General features: G+C 49.3%; 1 protein-coding gene across 2 annotated transcripts in view; it reads left to right on the top strand.

Annotated features, from left to right (window-relative positions):
* LOC115525502 (tubulin-specific chaperone cofactor E-like protein) overlaps window positions 1-18,619 on the top strand; it is a 145,985-nt gene that overhangs the window by 99,939 nt on the left and 27,427 nt on the right. For both annotated transcript variants that reach the window (XM_036064311.1, XM_030332722.1), the window contains 3 exons: window positions 1,291-1,864; window positions 7,078-7,679; window positions 15,001-15,562. In XM_036064311.1, coding sequence (XP_035920204.1) covers window positions 1,291-1,864; window positions 7,078-7,679; window positions 15,001-15,562 — 1,738 coding nt within the window. The remainder of the gene's footprint in view (window positions 1-1,290; window positions 1,865-7,077; window positions 7,680-15,000; window positions 15,563-18,619) is intronic.

Raw genomic sequence — 18,619 nt, forward strand, 5'->3', positions numbered from 1 at the left:
GGCTTTTCTGATGCGTCTCACCAAGCGAAGGAACTCTTCGGGTATGCCTTTCTGGCTCTGACCATGAGTGGATTCCAGGAAGGCAACGGCTCCGAAGTGGGAGCGCTGCCTAACGTTCGGCACCGAATCAGTCTCCCCGGGGGTGAAATGGAGTGAGGCCGGAGTCTCTCAAATTAGATACAGCTAAAGCAGGATTAGGTCTCCGTAACAGCCGATGCTTACCGGACGCTTACCGTGTGCCAAGCGCTAGTCTAAGCAGTTGTCACACCTAACCTATGGGGGATATGTTTTCATCCTCATTTACCTTCTACATACGAGAAAAACGAGGCGCAGAGAGGCTAAGTAACTTCCTCAGGGACACACAGCCATAGAGTGATATGTGAGCCCAGGCAGGCTGGCTTCAAAGTCTGTGCTTCTTACCTTGTACTATACCGATTCTCCTCCCTGTAGATGGGAACCCACTGAGGTCAGGCAAAGGGTACCTGCCATCGCACCTCCTGCCCCTCTGACCCGGTCTAAAATATTCGTCGTTAGGCATCCACATCATTAGTTGAAGAAAGACCGTTAGGAATCATCTAGTACAACTGTTTGTTTGCACATGAAGACCCCAGGGGCTAAGCGAGGGATGGGGAGCTCACAGCTGAGTGGTGGCAGAGCTGGCGTGACGGGAGGGCAGGCCTCCCTGCTCCTAGCCCAACATGAAGCCTAATCTGGAAGACAGAAGTCAGCGTGGTGCTGTGCTGTGCAAGAAGAGGAAACACACCTCCGCAGACTGAAAAAGCTGTTTTCATTCCCACTGACACCCTGGCAGAGATTAATTTATTAAAAGAATAGTAAAAGGTAGATAAGGTGGATGGACAGCTAGATAACTATATGCCTCCGAGGGGCTAGGGCACAGGAACAAATCGGAAGGAAAGGAAGGGGCCAGAACGGTGGGGAAGAAGGGGCGCCACCAGTGAAAAGGAGCCATCACGCAGAAGGAGAAAGCCACGTGTGTATCAAGACCACGTCTACTCACATTTCACTGTTGTTTGGGGCTAGCCTAGGGTCGTATGTATACGCAGAGAAACAGCAAATGTGTTGAATCGGAGAGGTAGAAAGAAAGAAACAGAGGTGCCCATGAGAAAACAGTTTGCGTCTGTCTGTGTGGTGTCCCTAGACTGTCAGCTTCTTGACATTTTCTCAAAGGGTGAGTCGCCGGGCAGAACCGTGTCTCTATTTCATAGCCTAGGAAACGGTGGGTACTCTGAGCGCATCTGGAAGTGATGAGAGTGATTTGATTTTTTTCAGCTGAATGGCCAGGAGGTAGAATTACCATTTTTCCATCCTTCGGGGAAGCTGGAAATTTATCGCAACAAAAACAGCACGACAGTAGAGTCGAGGGGTGTTGTGACGGTCCAATACACAGACATCGGACTGCTGTACATCCGGCTCTCCACCACCTACTTCAATTGCACCGGCGGGTTGTGTGGCTTCTTCAATGCAAACGCCAGCGATGAGTTCTGTCTCCCCAACGGCAAGTGCACGGACAACCTGGCGGTGTTCCTGGAAAGCTGGACGACCTTCGAGGAGATCTGCAACGGGGAGTGTGGGGACCTGCTGAAGGCCTGCAACAATGATTCGGAGCTGCTCAAATTTTATCGGAGCCGCTCCAGGTGTGGCATCATCAATGACCCCTCCAACAGCTCCTTCCTCGAGTGCCATGGAGTGGTCAACGTCACCGCCTACTACCGCACCTGCCTCTTCCGTCTGTGCCAGAGCGGAGGCAATGAGTCGGAGCTCTGTGACTCCGTGGCCCGGTACGCAAGCGCGTGCAAGAACGCCGACGTGGAGGTGGGCCCCTGGCGGACCTATGACTTCTGCCGTAAGTCGGGGCTACCTGATGCGGGAGGCCCCCGGGGAGGTGGGGGAATTGAGCTCCGGGGCAGTCTGACTCTGGTGTGTAGCCTCCTCATCTGATGTGTCCTTTGGAAGGCCCATCACCCCCAACCAAACTGTTCCTCACCTTTATTTCTGTTTCTAATCACACAGTATCTCTTCACTGTAGAAGGATTAGCCATCCCATTGACTCCTGCTTTTATCTAGTGGAGGATACACGTCATATCAAAGACTGGGAGTCTTTGTGATGGCTCCATCGGTGTCTTCTTTCTTGGCAAAGGAGGGCTCCGTTCTTTCAACAGAAAGTGATCGGTCAGGGTGCCTTTCGCGGAGTAGAGATTAGCGCCGCTCCCTGGGGCAAGCCTGACAATGGCTATGAAGAGTCCCACGTTGGTTTTTTCACTTTGTGCCCAGAGTATCTGACCCCTCTCAGCAGGGCAGTGCCAGTATTAGCAGTAATTAGAATAATTGCTGAGAAGACCTGACATATAGCCCCTTAGGCGATGGGGGAGGCCGGTGGGAACAGTGATGTAGAAAGGCAGGAGAAGGAGTGGCTGGGAGGGCAGGACCCATGCCTGGAGCAACAACTAACCCCACCTGGACTTCAGCACCCCTGCCTTCCCCACCAAAAAGATCAGCCCTAAACCCAAACCGATGCCACCATTAAGATTCCATCGTCTACATCTGTTTCTCTCATTTCCACTATATCTCTTTCTAAGTTTGTTTATTTTTCAAAACTTTTTGTTTTGAAATAATTTCACAGTTGCAGAAAAGTTGCAAGAATATCTGTGTGCCCATTACCCAGATTAACCTACAGTTAGCATTTTGCCCCATTGCCTTATCATTCTCTCTCACACGCTCTCTCTGCATTTGCAAGTAAGTTACATACATCATACCCCTTGGCCCCCTAAATACTTCAGTGTGTATTTCCTTAGAATAATGACTGTCATTTACAGAACCACAGTATACTCACTGACCTTAGGACATTTAACACTGATATAATCATTTAATATCTGTATTTCAATTTTGTCAATTGACTCATAATGTCCTTTATGGCATCCCCCTCCCCCCAATATGGATCTAGGCTAGGATACATGTTGTGTTTAGAGCTGTCACGTCTCTTTGGTTGCCCTCAATCTGGAACAGTTCCTTGACTTTCTTTTTTCTCTTCTATTGTCATTTTTAAAGACGACAACCTCCCACCTTTGAAAATAGAATGGCTCTCCGTTTGGGTCTGATGTTTCCTCATGATTTGGTTCTGCTGTGCGTCCCCTCTCACACTCCAGCAGAGGTGATGTGTGTTTTTCTCACGGTATCACATCACATGTGGGGGCCATGTCCATCCAGCCTCCTCTCAGTGGTGATGGGCACATTGGTCCCCTGGTCAGGTGTCAAATGTCTCCACTCTGCAGGCACAGTGTTTTTTTCTCTTGCAACTAATGAGCAACCCGTGGGAAGATACTTTAATAAGACGGTGCAAGCATCCTGCAGAGAGAGAGAGAGAGAGAGAGAGAGAGAGAGAGGGAATGAGCGTGAGAGATTGATAAAGCAAATGGGGCAAAATGCTAACTGTAGGCTGATATCAAAATCCCCTTCCTCAATTTAGTGCCCATTGATGACCTTTGCTTGTATCAATCTTTAGCATGATGATTACAAGCTGATGGTTTCCAGCTCCAGCACTCTGTCCACTTTGACCAAACAATAGATGTCAGTCTACTATAAGTAACAGTCTTCCATCTCTTCTGTGTGTCTGCCTGCCATCTATTTATATCCATCCATCCATCCATTCATTTATCTATCTCAGTCACCTTTTTTCTTAATCAAGGTATAATTAACATTCACTCTTATACGTTTCAGGTGTACAGTACGATTCAACAACTCTATACAATTCTCAGTGCTCATCACTATAAGAATACTTCTAATTCCCTTGATCTATTTCACCCCTCCCTCCACCCATCCTTTGGCAACCACCAATTTGTTCTCTATATTCAATAGTCTGTTTCTTTTTGGTTTTTTTTTTCTTTGTTCATTTGTTTTGTTTCTTTTTTTAAGTTTTTATTTATTTATTTTGAGAGAGAGAGAGCGCAAATGGGGGAAAGGCAGAGAGAGGGAGAAAGAGAGAATCCCAAGAAGGCTCCACACTGTTAGCCTGGAGCTTGACGCAGGGCTCGAACTCATGTACTGTAAGATCATGACCTGAGCCAAAATCAAGAGTCAGACACTTAGCCAACTGAACTACCCAGGTGCCCGTATTTGTTTTGTTTCTTAAACTCTACAAATGAGTGAGATCATATGGTATTTGCTTTTCTCTGACTTATTTCACTCAGTATTACACCCTGTAGACCCATCCATGTCAGTGCAAATGGTAAGATTTCATTATTTTTTATGGTTGAATAATATTCCATTGTGTGTATCTATCTATCATCTATCTATCTATGCTTATATATATACGGATATATATCGAAAGAGATGTAGATACAGATACAGATATAGATATAGATGTAGATACTGATATAGATATATACACACCACTTCTTTATCCATTCAGCTATGGATGGACACATAGCAGCCTAAATGTGAATCATCTATCTTATCAGTATGGACACATAGATTCCTATTTTTTCAATTATTTATATTTCCTATTACACTTGTTAATGATCTTGGTGTTAAACTTATTCCAGGTTTGGCCTGTGGAAGCCCTTCGAGTTGCCTCCTATGTCCTTTTGGCACGCCTCTGTCATGTTCTTACTTTCTGCCGAGCTGGAGGAAGTTCTTTTAAATGCCTTTTTTAGAGAGAGACATGTGGACAGAAGCAGCCCAGGAGAACATGCTTTCCTCGGGTGGAGGGTCAGGGCTCATGCTTGAGACATCCCCCAGCGTGCCTCAGCCAGACCTTGCGTACGTGGGTCTGGCAAGAAGGATGGGAGTATGCACGTTTGATTAACGAAGACTTGGGTACTAAGGGGTTAATCTGGTCAGGATCTCGTAGGGTCATTAATCCTGGGGATCGGACCAGGCAACAGCTGCAAATCAGGAACACGATCTTCTTTGGACCTAGGAAGAGACAACCACTGCTTCTGTGTTCAGATATTTTTAACCAGCCTTCTTGTCGGCGGAGCCAGGCTGCCCAATTAAATAATTTCACAGAGGCATTTCAGGGGCCAGGGGAAGTTTTATTACTTCACGTCTGTATGTTCCAGACTTTCAGACAAATTCAGACAACACAATAAGTCATAAAGTGAGAGCCATTTAAATAAGTCATGTTATTTGCTATCACCATAAACCTGCAGTCAATGTTATAACATTCATAATTTAGAGACAAATGTGAAAATCCCTCCATACAGACATATTTAATCGGTGCTGAACTAGCCTTCAACTCCAAAACCGTATGGTATCGCAGTCAACGGGAGAGGAGATGGTCCTTTAGCCCAGAGGAAAAGGATTGGCTTTCAGTACATAGTGCAGAACTGTGGAGTCGGTACTTGTGGGCAGAGATTTCATTGCCGTGCAATTTATTTCTCTGTGGTGTCCCCTCTGTCCTTGGATTGTAAAACACGATTAAGGAGGGATAGCATGCATAAAAGCTAAAGAACGTTTTAAAAAGGCAAGATCCTATACTTCCAGGTGGCGATGGGGACCTCCACAGATCTTTAGACTACACAGACGTGTAGGTAGATTTCTTTTGGCTCTGGATTCATCCATGCCCGGGCCAGGTCAAATTCTGACAGACTAAAATAATAAAAAGACATGGAGGGGCGCCTGGGTGGCTCAGTCGGTTAAGCCTCCGACTTTGGCTCAGTTCACGATCTCATAGCTCGTGGGTTCGAGCCCCACGTCGGGCTCTGTACTGACAGCTCAGAGCCTGGAGCCTGCTTCGGACTCTGTGTCTCCCTCTCTCTCTTCCCCTCCCCTGATCACACTCTGTCTCTCTTTCAAAAATAAATAAACATTGGGGCGCCTGGGTGGCGCAGTCGGTTAAGCGTCCGACTTCAGCCAGGTCACGATCTCGCGGTCCGTGAGTTCGAGCCCCGCGTCGGGCTCTGTGCTGACTGCTCAGAGCCTGGAGCCTGTTTCCGATTCTGTGTCTCCCTCTCTCTCTGCCCCTCCCCCGTTCATGCTCTGTCTCTCTCTGTCCCAAAAAATAAATAAACGTTGAAAAAAAAAATTAAAATAAATAAATAAATAAATAAACATTAAAAAATAATTCTTAAAAAAAAAAAAAAAAAAGACATGGAAAGGTTGCCCAGAACTCCATGATGGTAAGCAGCACGTGCTGTTAGCATTTCGTGTGCTGTACTTTGTGACTCAGAGACTTGATCTATCAGGGAAGGCTTCTGGACAGAGGTGCGGTTTGAAACGAATCTTGACAGATGGGTAGGATTTGGCTTTGTGAGGTCCATCCAGGCAAGGGAGAGAATGTGAGCAAAAAAGGAGGGGGTGACCAAGGGCAGAGGAGGTAGAAGAGGCCAGAGGGTATGAGGAGCAGAGAAATGACAGACAAAGACAGAGTCAATCTGTAGAGTAAAAATGCCTACATAAAGTGTATCCTAATAGAAGGAAGTGTGAAGAGGGGAAGGGCATACTATTTAATGAGACTGTACTATAGACTTCATATATTAGGTCATTAGTCCTCAGAATGACTGTACTAGGTAAGTATTGTCCTCAGAGATGGTATCCACAGGTCTCTATGGTCCCCAAACTGCTGATTCTTTCCAGGACGCTGTCTCTGAGTCTCCAGAGTCCTTGAGTCAGGGGACTTGGCATTGGGAGATCTGGATTCGAATCTCTCTGGTACTTACGGGCTGGATTAAGTTAAGTCACTGAGCTTGAGTTTGTTGTCTGTAAGATAGGGATGATGAGGCTTTGCTTACCCTCCCAGGTTGTTGAGCAAAGTCACACCAGACAGTCGACAACGGTGCCTGGCATGTAGTGACTGCTCGCTAAGGCTCAACGTCTCAGAATCTTCTACGTGGAGCGCTGAGCGCACCGGGAGCACAGGCGCACGAGGCGTTCACTGAGCCTTTGGTCACCCCAAATGAGGTTGACAGTAGTCCAGAGCACACAGCACTCATCAAGCTCACTGTGCTGTGCAAGTAAGAGTGCACGTGCAGCGTGCACACACTCACATGCATCCAGTGAGCGCGCACACACTCTCCCTGACCTCTGTCCCTTTCCTGTCTCCTCCTTGGTCACCCTCAGCTCTGGAATGCCCGGAGAACAGCCATTTCGAGGAGTGCGTGACATGTACGGAGACGTGTGAGACCCTGGCGCTGGGCCCCATCTGTGTGGACACCTGCTCTGAGGCGTGTCAGTGTGACGAGGGCTATGCCCTGCGAGGCAGCCAGTGCGTCACCCGGAGCGAGTGTGGCTGCAACTTCGAAGGGCACCAGCTTGCCACCAACGAGACCTTCTGGGTGGACCTGGACTGCCAGATCTTCTGCTATTGCAACGGCTCGGACAACAGCATCCACTGTGAGAACGTCCCATGCAGGGATGATGAGTTCTGCATGGAGGAGGGCGGCCTGTACTACTGCCAGCCCCGCACCGACGCCTCCTGCATCGTCTCGGGCTACGGCCACTATTTGACCTTCGACGGCTACCCCTTTGACTTCCAGACCAGCTGCCCACTCATCCTGTGCACCACGGGAAACAGGCCGAGCTCAGACACCTTCCCCACGTTCGTCGTCACAGCCAAGAACGAGGACCGGGACCCGTCGCTGGCCCTGTGGGTCAAGCAGGTGGACGTGACCGTGTTTGGCTACAGCATTGTGATTCACAGGGCCTACAAGCACACTGTGCTGGTGAGTAGTCACAGGCCGGACACCAGGAAAGGGGATGTGAGAATGGGGGTCCTGGGTCCGTGGGCCAGGCCGCGCGGCTGAAATCAGGCTGGCCTAGAATCCGAGAAGCATAGGATGTTCGAGCAGAGAGGGGCCCTGGAGATTTTCTGTCGTTTTATCTTGCAGATGAGGGCACTGAGCCTCAGAGCGAAAAATATTCTGCCCAAGTCACGGGCACCAAGTTAGGAACAGAAATGGTATCCTTCATAATGTAGCACAGTGTACCGGAGACAGCACAGACCTCGATTCGAATCCCAGCTTGGCTAGGGCTGTGTGTCCTTGGGCAGTCACTCCATCTGCAAAGGAGGACACATGCCTAGCATGGGTTAGGCGTCTGTAAGTGCTACTCCTGCCCAATCTACCTCCTCCCCTTTGTTGAGATCAGGATGATATTTCCCTGCTCTGGCCTCCTTCCACCTCTTCCAGTCTCCCCGTTGCCTGCCCCCCCCACCCCCACCCCCATAGGATCCGGGAATTCAGGAGTCTTGCACACGGTCGGAGCCCATCAGGGGCTCTCTTACAATCTCCCTGTTCACTTGGGTGTCCGTTCCCTCTCTCTGGCCTCCACTCCCTTGATGAGGACGGGGCAGGTGGGGGTTGAGGAGCTCTGAGTGCTCATCATCCAGCCTGAGGACACCACCCGGCGACATACCCAGCCACTCCTCCTCCCAGCTCCTGCTCTGGGCACAACTGGGAGCACTAACAAGCCACCAGCAGCGTCACTTTAGCGTTTCGGAGGAGCTGATACGGGGTGTGCACCTTTTACCATCATCCTCACTGATCTGTGGCATCATTTACCTCTAAGGGGTCTCCTTTCCATCTTGTATACATTCTCTTTTAAAATTCTGAGCTGTTACTGGAGAGTTCCCTGAGCAACGTTCCAGATCTCGTTCCTTCCTTAGAATCGCCCTAACCTCCTTCTCTGACGAAGAGAGGCTTCTGAGCTTCCTAATTGCCTGCCCTTTCACATTTATCTGAAAATGTGCCTTCTTAGCATCTAAGGCAGAGGTCTCACTGCGCCCATGTTTCTTCCCTTCCTTGGATATTATACCCAAACCCCCGATTGCTTTCCTCTGTGCTCCCCAGAACAGTTGGCTCCTGTATCCATGATGGCATGAATCATATTGTGATTTGGGGGGATGTTCACGTCTGACTCGCTCAGTACTAGTCGTGGGCCCTTCTCGGAGGGCAGGAGCCCTACCGAATCCGTCTTTATGTTAAATGAACACACAGCACCCAGTCACGGCTCCACACGTTCGTCAAGTGGATGAACGAGATGGCGTAACCCTTCTCTTCTAAGGATCCTAGGACTTTTATTTTGCTGCCGGTCACTTCTTCATCAATCTGTGAGATTAGGGGCGCCTGGGTCGCGCAGTCGGTTAAGCGTCCGACTTCAGCCAGGTCACGATCTCGCGGTCCGTGAGTTCGAGCCCCGCGTCAGGCTCTGGGCTGATGGCTCGGAGCCTGGAGCCTGTTTCCGATTCTGTGTCTCCCTCTCTCTCTGCCCCTCCCCCGTTCATGCTCTGTCTCTCTCTGTGTCAAAAATAAATAAATAAAAAACGTTGGGAAAAAAAATTAAAAAAAAAAAAAATGGCCACGAAGGTGAGGTAGGAGTACATCAGATGCCTCGCCTTTAGCCACGTGAGGTTTCCAGCGGATGTCCGGGTAGATGAAGCCATCCGGTGCAGTAATAGCCCTCTCCTCCGTGTCGTCATCATATGTGTCAAAACAAGCCTATCAGTCATTCTGTCCACGTGGTTTGCATCCTAGTTGTCCTTTTCTCCTCATCTGATCAACTTCTACCCTTAGATTTGTACACTTTCAGGCGGTTCCTTATCTCCTTGACGTTCGACATTCTTCTACCGTTCTACCTCATAGGGTTATTTTCTTCTTTTAAAATAGAACTTGCTCGTAGGCTGTCCCAACCAGTGTATTATGAAATTGCATTTTTCTGCCTTGTGTCACATGCTCTTCAGCATTTAGGTATATGGACTCCCGAGACTTGCATGCTGTTTTCTGACCCGGTTATTTTCACACGTACACCATTGGAGCCTCGTGAACACTTACTCTTTTTTTTTTTTTTTTTCATTTGTGCCGCCCCTTCTCTTGTTCATGGTAGCTCATTCCTTGCTCTCACTGGGAGTCTCTCTCCCTTGCTTCCTGCTCTAGAACCAAGGCCCTAATGGGGCAGCTCACCTTCCAGGCCCATGTCCTGCCCTGGTCTCATGGGATATGGTCATGGCTAAAGGCAAGAGCCATGGGAACCACACAGCCCGTTTCTTCCCCCATAAAGAGATAGAGAGGGAAGGGAATATTCATTTCCTGGGGCTGCCATCACAAAGTATCACAGACTAGGTGGCTGTAAGCAACAGAAAGTTATCCTCTCACAGTTTTGGAGGCTAAGAACCCAAAATCAGCTCCTAGCTATTGGCAACTATAGGCGATCCTTGGCCTGTGGCACCATAACTGCCCTCTCTGCCTCGTCTTCACGTGGCCTTCTCTCTCTGCACCTTCTGTTTCTCTGTGCCAAGTCTCTCTCCCCCTTTGAGGACACCACTCATTGGGTTCAGATCCCACCCTGATCTAAAGGTGTACGGCCTTTAGTACAACTGCATCTTGACATGATTACATCTGCAAAGACCCTATTTCCAAATAAGGTCACATTCACAGGCACAGGGGATTAAGACTTCAGCCTATCTTTTGAAGGGGGAGGTGGGGGGGGAGGGGGACACAATTCAGCCCACAACCAGGGGTAATTAGTAATGGGCATCAAGGAGGAATCGATTAAAGGGGCGGAGGGACAGGGTAGGAGGAGCCCAGCAGGGCCCGTCTTTCTAAGTCACCCAGATATCCCGAATGTCCAAGCTGTGAACTCAGAGTATGTAGCTTTCACATCTCTGACATGAAGATCAAGTTCAGGATGCTTGAAGGTTCTTTTCTTTGGGGGCCTGAGGGATAGATTTAGTATTTACTTTGAATTATTAATACGCATTACGGGATCTGCTTGTTCAATGATTTGCATTTGTTTTTCCCATGATGTTATTATTAGTCACCATCTCTCCCTGAGAAAAGAATAATGGCCATCACAATGACAGTGTGCAGTGAAGTGTTGGGCAAAACAGAGCATAGAGCCCCGGGTCACTGCTGGTGCTCTCAGAGATGGAGGTGACATGGAAGTGATTCCTTGGGACACAGGGTCCCTCTATGACTCTGACCTTTCCTTGCAAAAAACGGTATCAAAGGATGCAGGGAAATCCACTAAGATAAGAGACGCCAGAAATAAATATGCTATCTGTATCCCAGCTGGGGTTATGGGGGTGGGCAACAGAAGGTGAACCACTCCTGGGGGCAATACAGGAGCCCACGTCTCAGCCATCCACAGCTAGAGCTCAACAGAGACGGCCTCTCCCCTGCCGTGTGCCCCCAGGCTTCAGCACAGCCAGGTTCTTCATGGTCCAGGACAAGGACCCTCACAGCCAGTGTCTTTATCTCTTACTGGCAATCCTGTGACCACCAGTGAAGGGTGAGGTTTTGAGCATCCCCCTGGCTCAGTTTAGTTTGGTGGACTTTTATCGATGCCTATTCTGTGCCAAACTCTAGGGGTAGAGAATGAATCAAATTCTGAGTTCTGTCCCAAGAGAACTCAGAGTCTAGTAGCAAAGAAAGATGCACTAGCAGGTTATGTTGATGTAAGGTGAAGTGCTCCAAAAATGTGTTGTGTGGAGAGTCGTGAGCACACGGGTTGCCTACGCCAGCCTGGGAGGCTTCAGGGAAGGCTTTCTGGAAGAGGTAACCCAGAGCTGAGCCTTGAAGGAGTATGTTAACCAGGCTGAGAATGAGATAGAAGTATTCTAGGAAAGGAAAACATCAGTGAAGATCCAAGGGGTAGCAACGTGCTCAGTAGGAGGGGACCTCAGGACAGCCAAAGAGGCCATAGAAACAAATTGGGGCCAGTTGTGTAAAAGAAAGTTCTCTGCCAAAGATCTGGTATGTGGTCTTATTCCTGATGCTTGACTGTTTGAAACACATGTTCTGACCTCACCCCCAAGCCCTGTTCTCTTTTTCCTCTGCGTCTCCCTGCCCACCCATCAGGCTCTGCTTCCGTCCCAACCTCTCCCTTCCTGTGTCTCCTCTCCGTCTGCTTCCTCTCTCCCTCCATTAGTCACCCAGAGAGAGAGAGGGGACAGTGAAGTTGGCAATGGGGGTGGCATTCATGGGGCTTCGGGGGCAGACAGAAGCCGTGCCTGCCCGGCTGAGTTGAAGGGGGTTCCTTTCTCTGGGTGCTCCTGGGCAGTGACGGAATTTGCAAGCCCTTTGGTTTGAATCTGATTACATTGCCTCCCCCAAAGTATCGCCTCCTGCTTGGCACCCTGTGGCCAAGAATACGGAACGCAAGGAAACTCAGGAGGGAAAGCAAGTGGGCACAGGTGAGCCTTTGGGGGCGCACAGCTTTGTTTACCAGTGTGGGTCTTCAAGGCACGTGGGAGTCCCATCGGCCTCCGCTTCCCTCAGTGACCTTCCACACCTGTGTTCTGTGTTTACACCGAGCCCACATCACCACCTCTGGGCCTCCTGGTTCAGACAGTTGTGTTCCCCAGGCACCACTCCCTCCTGCACTCGGCCTCTGAAATGACCTGTCGTGCCGTGCTATTCACCCCCTCTCTTCCAGGTTCAGAGAAGGAGGCATCCTCTCCCCTCCCCCTCCCCCTGTCCCTCTCTGTCTTGCCCTCTCAGGGGTCTACCTGTCTGTCATCACCTCCCCCTCCTGCGCTAGGTCCTTCTCTTCAACCCATAAACATGTTCATTCTAGAGCAAACCTTGACACTGATCGCCCCCAGCTTCTACTCAGTCTCTCTCCTCCCTCCCTCTCCAGTTTCCTGGAGAGAGCCACCTCTGCTTCCATATCTCCCATTTGCTGTTGAACTGTGCCTTCTGACTTCTAGCCTCCTCGTTCTGCTGAAGGTCTCTTATTAGGGTCACTGAATGGGAAGAGAAGACAGAATGACTTCTCTCCTGCAAAATGAATGGGTCTTTGTCAGGCGTGATCTCATGGCCTCTGCCATGTGTGACATTGCACCCAAGGCCTTCCATGATCCAGGCCCAGCACCCCCACCTCCCTGTCTCCATTTCCCACCACACCTGGTATTCATCTCATTCCTCCCTGACTGTCCTCCTTTAGGACCAAGTGTGCACATCATCGTCTTCTGCAGGCATGCCCGATTCTGTGCCCGGGCTGAGTCTGGTGCCTGTGCATCTATTTATCTTTATCATTGCTTTTATTGGATGATATTATCAGTATCCGTTTAGGTACTTATCTCTGCCACGTGCCTGTGAGCAACCAGGGGAAGGGCCCTGGGCTTTATTCCAGCATCTAGCACAGTGCCTGAAACACAGCAGTGACAAATGAATGAATGAATTCTGCCTGGACAAATATTCGTAGAAGAGGAGACAGTTGGGTTACAAGGTGAAGGGTGAACATCGCCCCACAGAGAGGGAGGACAAGAGGAAGGATGTCATTTCTGGGCTGGGTCAGGTTCCTTAGAGGCAGAGTCTGACATGGGGATTCTTAAGAAAGTGAGGTAAGCACCAGGGGAAGAGAGCTCAGCAAGGACGTGGTCTGAGGTGGAGACCAGCTTCACCCCGTGCCACCAGGAGCTCTGGCACATGACCTGCATACAGGGCTGGCCCCCTGTGTTGGTTTGTCATTGGAGTGGGGTCCTAATCTCCTGGGCTTCCATTGGCCAAGACCAGCTGTGAATTATCATTAGTCCACAGTCACAGTGGCTGAGGGGGAGGGCCCCGGGCAGGACCCAGAAAGCACCACCACGCTTGCAGCAAAGGAAATGGCATGGTGGAATGATACAACCTGGTCCACTTGGGAAGCGTTGCGTTTTGCTGGAATGGGGGAAGTGAGTGGATTGGGTCTGAGAGACATGGGAGCAGCTCCTGGAGAGCCCTCTGTGACATGTTGAGTGTATTCGACATTTTACTCAAGCCACGGAAAGGGTTTGAAGTGTTGAATTAATGGCTTTTGACGGCATTAAAAAATGGTGGAGTGTGGCAGTAATGAGTGAATGGAGGAAAGGGGCAATACCAGAGCAGGGGGACCAGTAAGGGGAGTAGTCAAGGTGAAGGTGGTGAGGGTCTGAACCAGAAGCAGTAGCAATGGGAATGGGGGAGTGTCAGATAGGGGAGAGATTAAGGTCAGAATCTGGTCAGAGAGCCATCTTAGAACACTCCCAGAGGAATGGCCACCTGCGTCTCTCAAGAAGAAGACCAGCTCTCCTCTCGGCCCTGACAGTAATCTCTATTTTTCATCACGCACCCAGCCAGCCAAGGGCTACAGGATTCAGCTCATCTGAATCCAGAAAGGGGCAGCGCAAAGGCAGTGCGGTGTATGTTAAGGGATTTCCTTTTGCGAATTAAAAATATAAGGGAGGAAACATGTGTCGAGGGCCCTCTCAGCATGAGGCATTGCGTGGGGCACCCGGCAGGTAACGAGGGGAAGATGGATATAAAGATCAATAAAGTGTGGTTCCTGCCCTCAAGTTGCTCATGATCTTGTAGGCGAGACAGGAACGTAGACAACTAACCAGAATATAAGGCCGACTGTGATGTGTGCTGCCTCAACAGCAGTATGCATGTGCTTGATCTTGGCCAAAGGTGAAGAAGAATACGAATATAAATAACCTTCTGGTTGCCCAGATGAGAGAGCGATTAATTCTCGCCACAGGCTCAGACAGCCTTGCTTTATAGAACAGGCGACATCTGAGCAGGGTCTGGGAGGAGAGGGGGAGGCTGACGGGTGAAGAATGGCATCCTAGGTAGAGAGCCCAGCAAAGTCAAGTCATTCTTCAGGGGGGAAAAAAAAAATCTCAAAGGGATTAATAAACTGGGGCTTACCTAAAACAAATTCACAGCAGAGCTGGAAATAGAGACACTGGCGTTCTAGATTTTGGTGTTTTCGTCTAAACTTTAATTGAATTCTTATTACCCTCTCATTACCTTGAGAAAACAGTTTGAACTCCTGGGGGAAATAATGCTATGTAAACAGAAGGCACCGAAATAAATAGGTGTATTAGTGTACAAAGGATAGTCATTTAAGTCTGTTCAAATCCTAATAATAATAGTTGACTGATACAAACGACACGGCACGCCAAGACTGCATTCACCCGGCTCAGACCCCCCTCTAGGGCTGCCGCTCTAAAGACTGATCGTTAGGAGAGGTGGGTGTTCCCGGGGCCGACTGTATTTCTCCACTGCGACCCTCTCTCTCCTGTAGGTCAACAATGAACGCTTGTATCTGCCCCTGAAGCTGGGACAAGGGAAAATAAATATCTTTTCCTTTGGCTTCCACGTGGTGGTGGAAACCGAGTTTGGCCTGAAGGTGGTATACGACTGGAAGACCTTCCTGTCCGTCACGGTCCCCCGGGGCATGCAGAACGCCACGTACGGCCTGTGCGGCCGCTATAACAGCAACCCCGACGACGATCTGGAGATGCCCATGGGTCTGCTTGCTTCCAGCATCAACGAGTTTGGGCAGAGCTGGGTGAAGCGGGACACTTTCTGCCAGGTTGGCTGTGGGGACCGCTGCCCTTCATGTGCCAAAGGGGAAGCGTTCTCCAAGGTGCAGCAGCTCTGCAACCTGATCCCCAACCAGAACGCCGGCTTCACCAAGTGCCACAGCAAAGTCAACCCCACCTTCTTCTATAAGAACTGCCTGTTTGACTCCTGCATCGATGGCGGCGCGGTACAGACGGCCTGCAGCTGGCTGCAGAACTACGCCAGCACCTGCCAGACGCAGGGGATCGCCGTGACCGGCTGGAGGAATTACACGTCCTGCTGTGAGTCCTTCCCTCTCCCTCTCCCCTTGTGTCTCGGTGGCATGTGGGCAGGCCAGGATCCCAGCCCCCGTAGAAATCCACTGAGCGACCTAAGGATAGGCACGTGGCACTGAGTTTGACAGCTGAAACGAGATATGTAGCCTCCCAGAGCCTCCATTTCCTTATCCATAAAATGGGGATAATACCACCTACTTCATGCGTGGCTCTGAGGTTGGAATAAGATCACGTACGTGTCGCACAGAGCACCGGGTACGGCCTTTGGGCTCAGCGAGGGCACGGTAAAATTTTAAGAGAGGACTGATGGGGGAAGAGTTAGTAGGTTAGTAAGTTTGTCCTAGAACCTCACAGGCCCCTCCCTGTGCTGGTAATTTACATGCTTTCTCTGTGCCATTCGGTTTGGCTCATATATGTCACCTATCAGTCTTTGTGTTCATGAAACAGCAGAAGGTTAAAAGCGCGAGAAAAAGAATTAGAGCCCCTTGCTCTTTTCTCAAGGGTTGGTGTGACCTTGGAGCAAGTTGCTTTTCCTCCCCGGTTCTTAGTGTCCCCCTGATAATGCTGTGATAACGCCTGCTGCCTACACCCTTTATGCTACAGAAATATCCAGAGGATCAAATTAGGTAGTTGTAAGCATAACACACTTCATGCATGCCAAGTGGTGGTGGTGTTATACTAATGGCTTGCTCTGAGCCAAGCCCAGTGCTAAACACTTTATCAACATTATCTCGTTTATTCTCCTCAATAACCCAATTAGTCAGGGAGAAACAGAGACTCAGAGGAGTTAAATAACTTGCCTAAGGTCATATGGTCTGCGTGGCAAAGTCAGGATTCGACCTTCTAACACCAAAGCTCTTGCTCTCAACTCATATCCATGAGGCTGGTGTGCTATGTACCGGAATAATTTGCCCGCGTTTAGCACATCATAATAGGAAAAGATTGGGAGGAGAAACCGCTAGTGGTTTGGCCAGTCTGCCTTGGTTCATTTTCCCATCTCTATCTCATTAGCTACAGCAAATTTCTTTTAGGCCTGACCGTATGAAAAGGCTACAAATGGATACTGAACGCTCAGCTCTCTAAATAAGTGATCCAGTGGGGGTCCCAGAGAATAAACCCCCTTTCCATCCTGAAAAAGGGGAGAGTTGGATGAAAACCCAGAAGCAGTGGTGTAGTGTGATGCTCACACGGCTAGTTTATATCCCCCAGGATTGGATGTTGAACTTGGGGGAAGGAAGGGAGGAAGTAGGGAGAGGGAGGGAAAAGATGCCAGTACCATTTCATCCAGGCTCAGTCCCTGAGAGAGAGATTGTGGAGAGGATGTCAGCAGGAGTGACTGTCCAGGCTAATTGGCCTCTGGTGACTTCAGTGAAATAAATGCGCCTATAAAAAAGTCAGGGTCTGGATAAGTCCCCAGAGCTGCCCTGGATTCATTGGGGTCAGCATGGGGGAGCTCGAGAGCTTGCCCTCACCTAAATCAGAAAACCAGGCTTTGGACTCAGGGGCCTAGAAATGGTGTAGGATCAGGAAACTCCTTTGGGAAAGAGACTGCCTGCTTCCTCTTGAGACCTGCTATAGGGAGTTTCCCCTTTTCCTGTGGCCATGCCATGGTGACCGTACCACTCACTAGGGTGGCTGGGACGGGCGTCCAGGGCATAGTATTTGCCACAAAGCATTGCTTCAGTATGCAGGGAAATCATAGGCAAGAACTGTTTTTGGAGGAGGCTCATGTCAGGGACTCTTACCTTAAATTACGGGTCTCGATTTCCTCCATGGGAAGGAAAAGGAATTGAGTTAGTAAGCCCTTTCCTTGTCCATGAGGAAGAAAGTACCCCCCCCCCCGCCCCCCACCTGCGACCCCATGTCTATCAAGCTTGAACCCATAGGGCTAAAAATGTGCAGGATGTAGGATGGGGAAATGGTTTTGAAAAGGTAGACTCTTTAGGATATAAAGACCATTTCTTCTTGTTCTTCTCCCTCTCCACCAGCAACCCTTTCCTCTCCCCTCCTCAAAGTTCTGCAGAGACTTTGATTGCCTCCTTCATATATAGTAATGGGGAGCTCTATCCAAGGCACTCAGAGCAGAGTCTGTCCTGCTTCACCCCTGTCCTTGGGCCCCATCCCTGCCCAGACCAGTTGCCTGCCAGCAGGGCTTAGGCTGGATACATTATGGCCAACCCTCATTAAGAGGGTTTGACTTTCCCCTACCTTGGCACTTCAGGACAGGGGCAAAGATCCGAAAGACAGCTTCTGTTAAGATGGATGGTGGTAGCGACTAGGAAAAAGAAATGCTAAAATAAGAGAAAAAAATTATGCTTTAAAGGAGGTTATGTGGGTGGGGATGGGGGGCGGGCACAGTTGGAGGCAGCTGAGTTTTCCATTTTGAATTTCAGAAGCAGAGAAAAGCTGCAGAAGACAGAGTCCTAACTCAGCCATTCACTCTGAGATTGGTGAACACAGAAAGCCTGTCGTGAATAGGGTTGTTAGTAACCATATCTGACTTGATGTTAACCTCTGAGCAGTGAGGGCAGGATTCACAGTCCCCTGTCCCCCACCCCCAAGAATTAATCCAATTCAACACTCGCATGTTGAGATATGAGAACTCGTGTTTTCGGGAGAAAAAGGGTTAAACCGGAATTGTCTGTTAAACTTACCCCTTGTTGGTGACAAGGTAGAATGCTGTTGTTTTTCAATGATTTTGGCTATCCCTATCAATGGGATAATTTATTACTCAATTACCACATCTGTAAATGAAGTGGAAAACTTCACGCAAGTTGAACAAATAGGTTTAGAGGGGGGAGAGGGAGGTCAGTTGTCTTAATTACTAACCCCTCCTTAACATTCACTCAGCTGAGTCCATCATTCCTTCAGCCCCTTAATGGGAGACTTAAATTAGCTGTGTAGTTGGTGAGTCTACAGTAAGCAGGAGGAGAAGAAAATTATATGCATAACAGTGACTTGTCTCTGACTGGGTGCCAGGCACTATTCTAGGTGCCATATGAGTCCTCACTCATCTTCTCCTCCCAGCAACCCTGTAAAGCAGGTGCTATTAATAGTCCCATT

Source organism: Lynx canadensis, chromosome D1 (genome assembly GCF_007474595.2).
Source record: "Lynx canadensis isolate LIC74 chromosome D1, mLynCan4.pri.v2, whole genome shotgun sequence".
Classification (NCBI taxonomy): Eukaryota; Metazoa; Chordata; class Mammalia; order Carnivora; family Felidae; genus Lynx; species Lynx canadensis.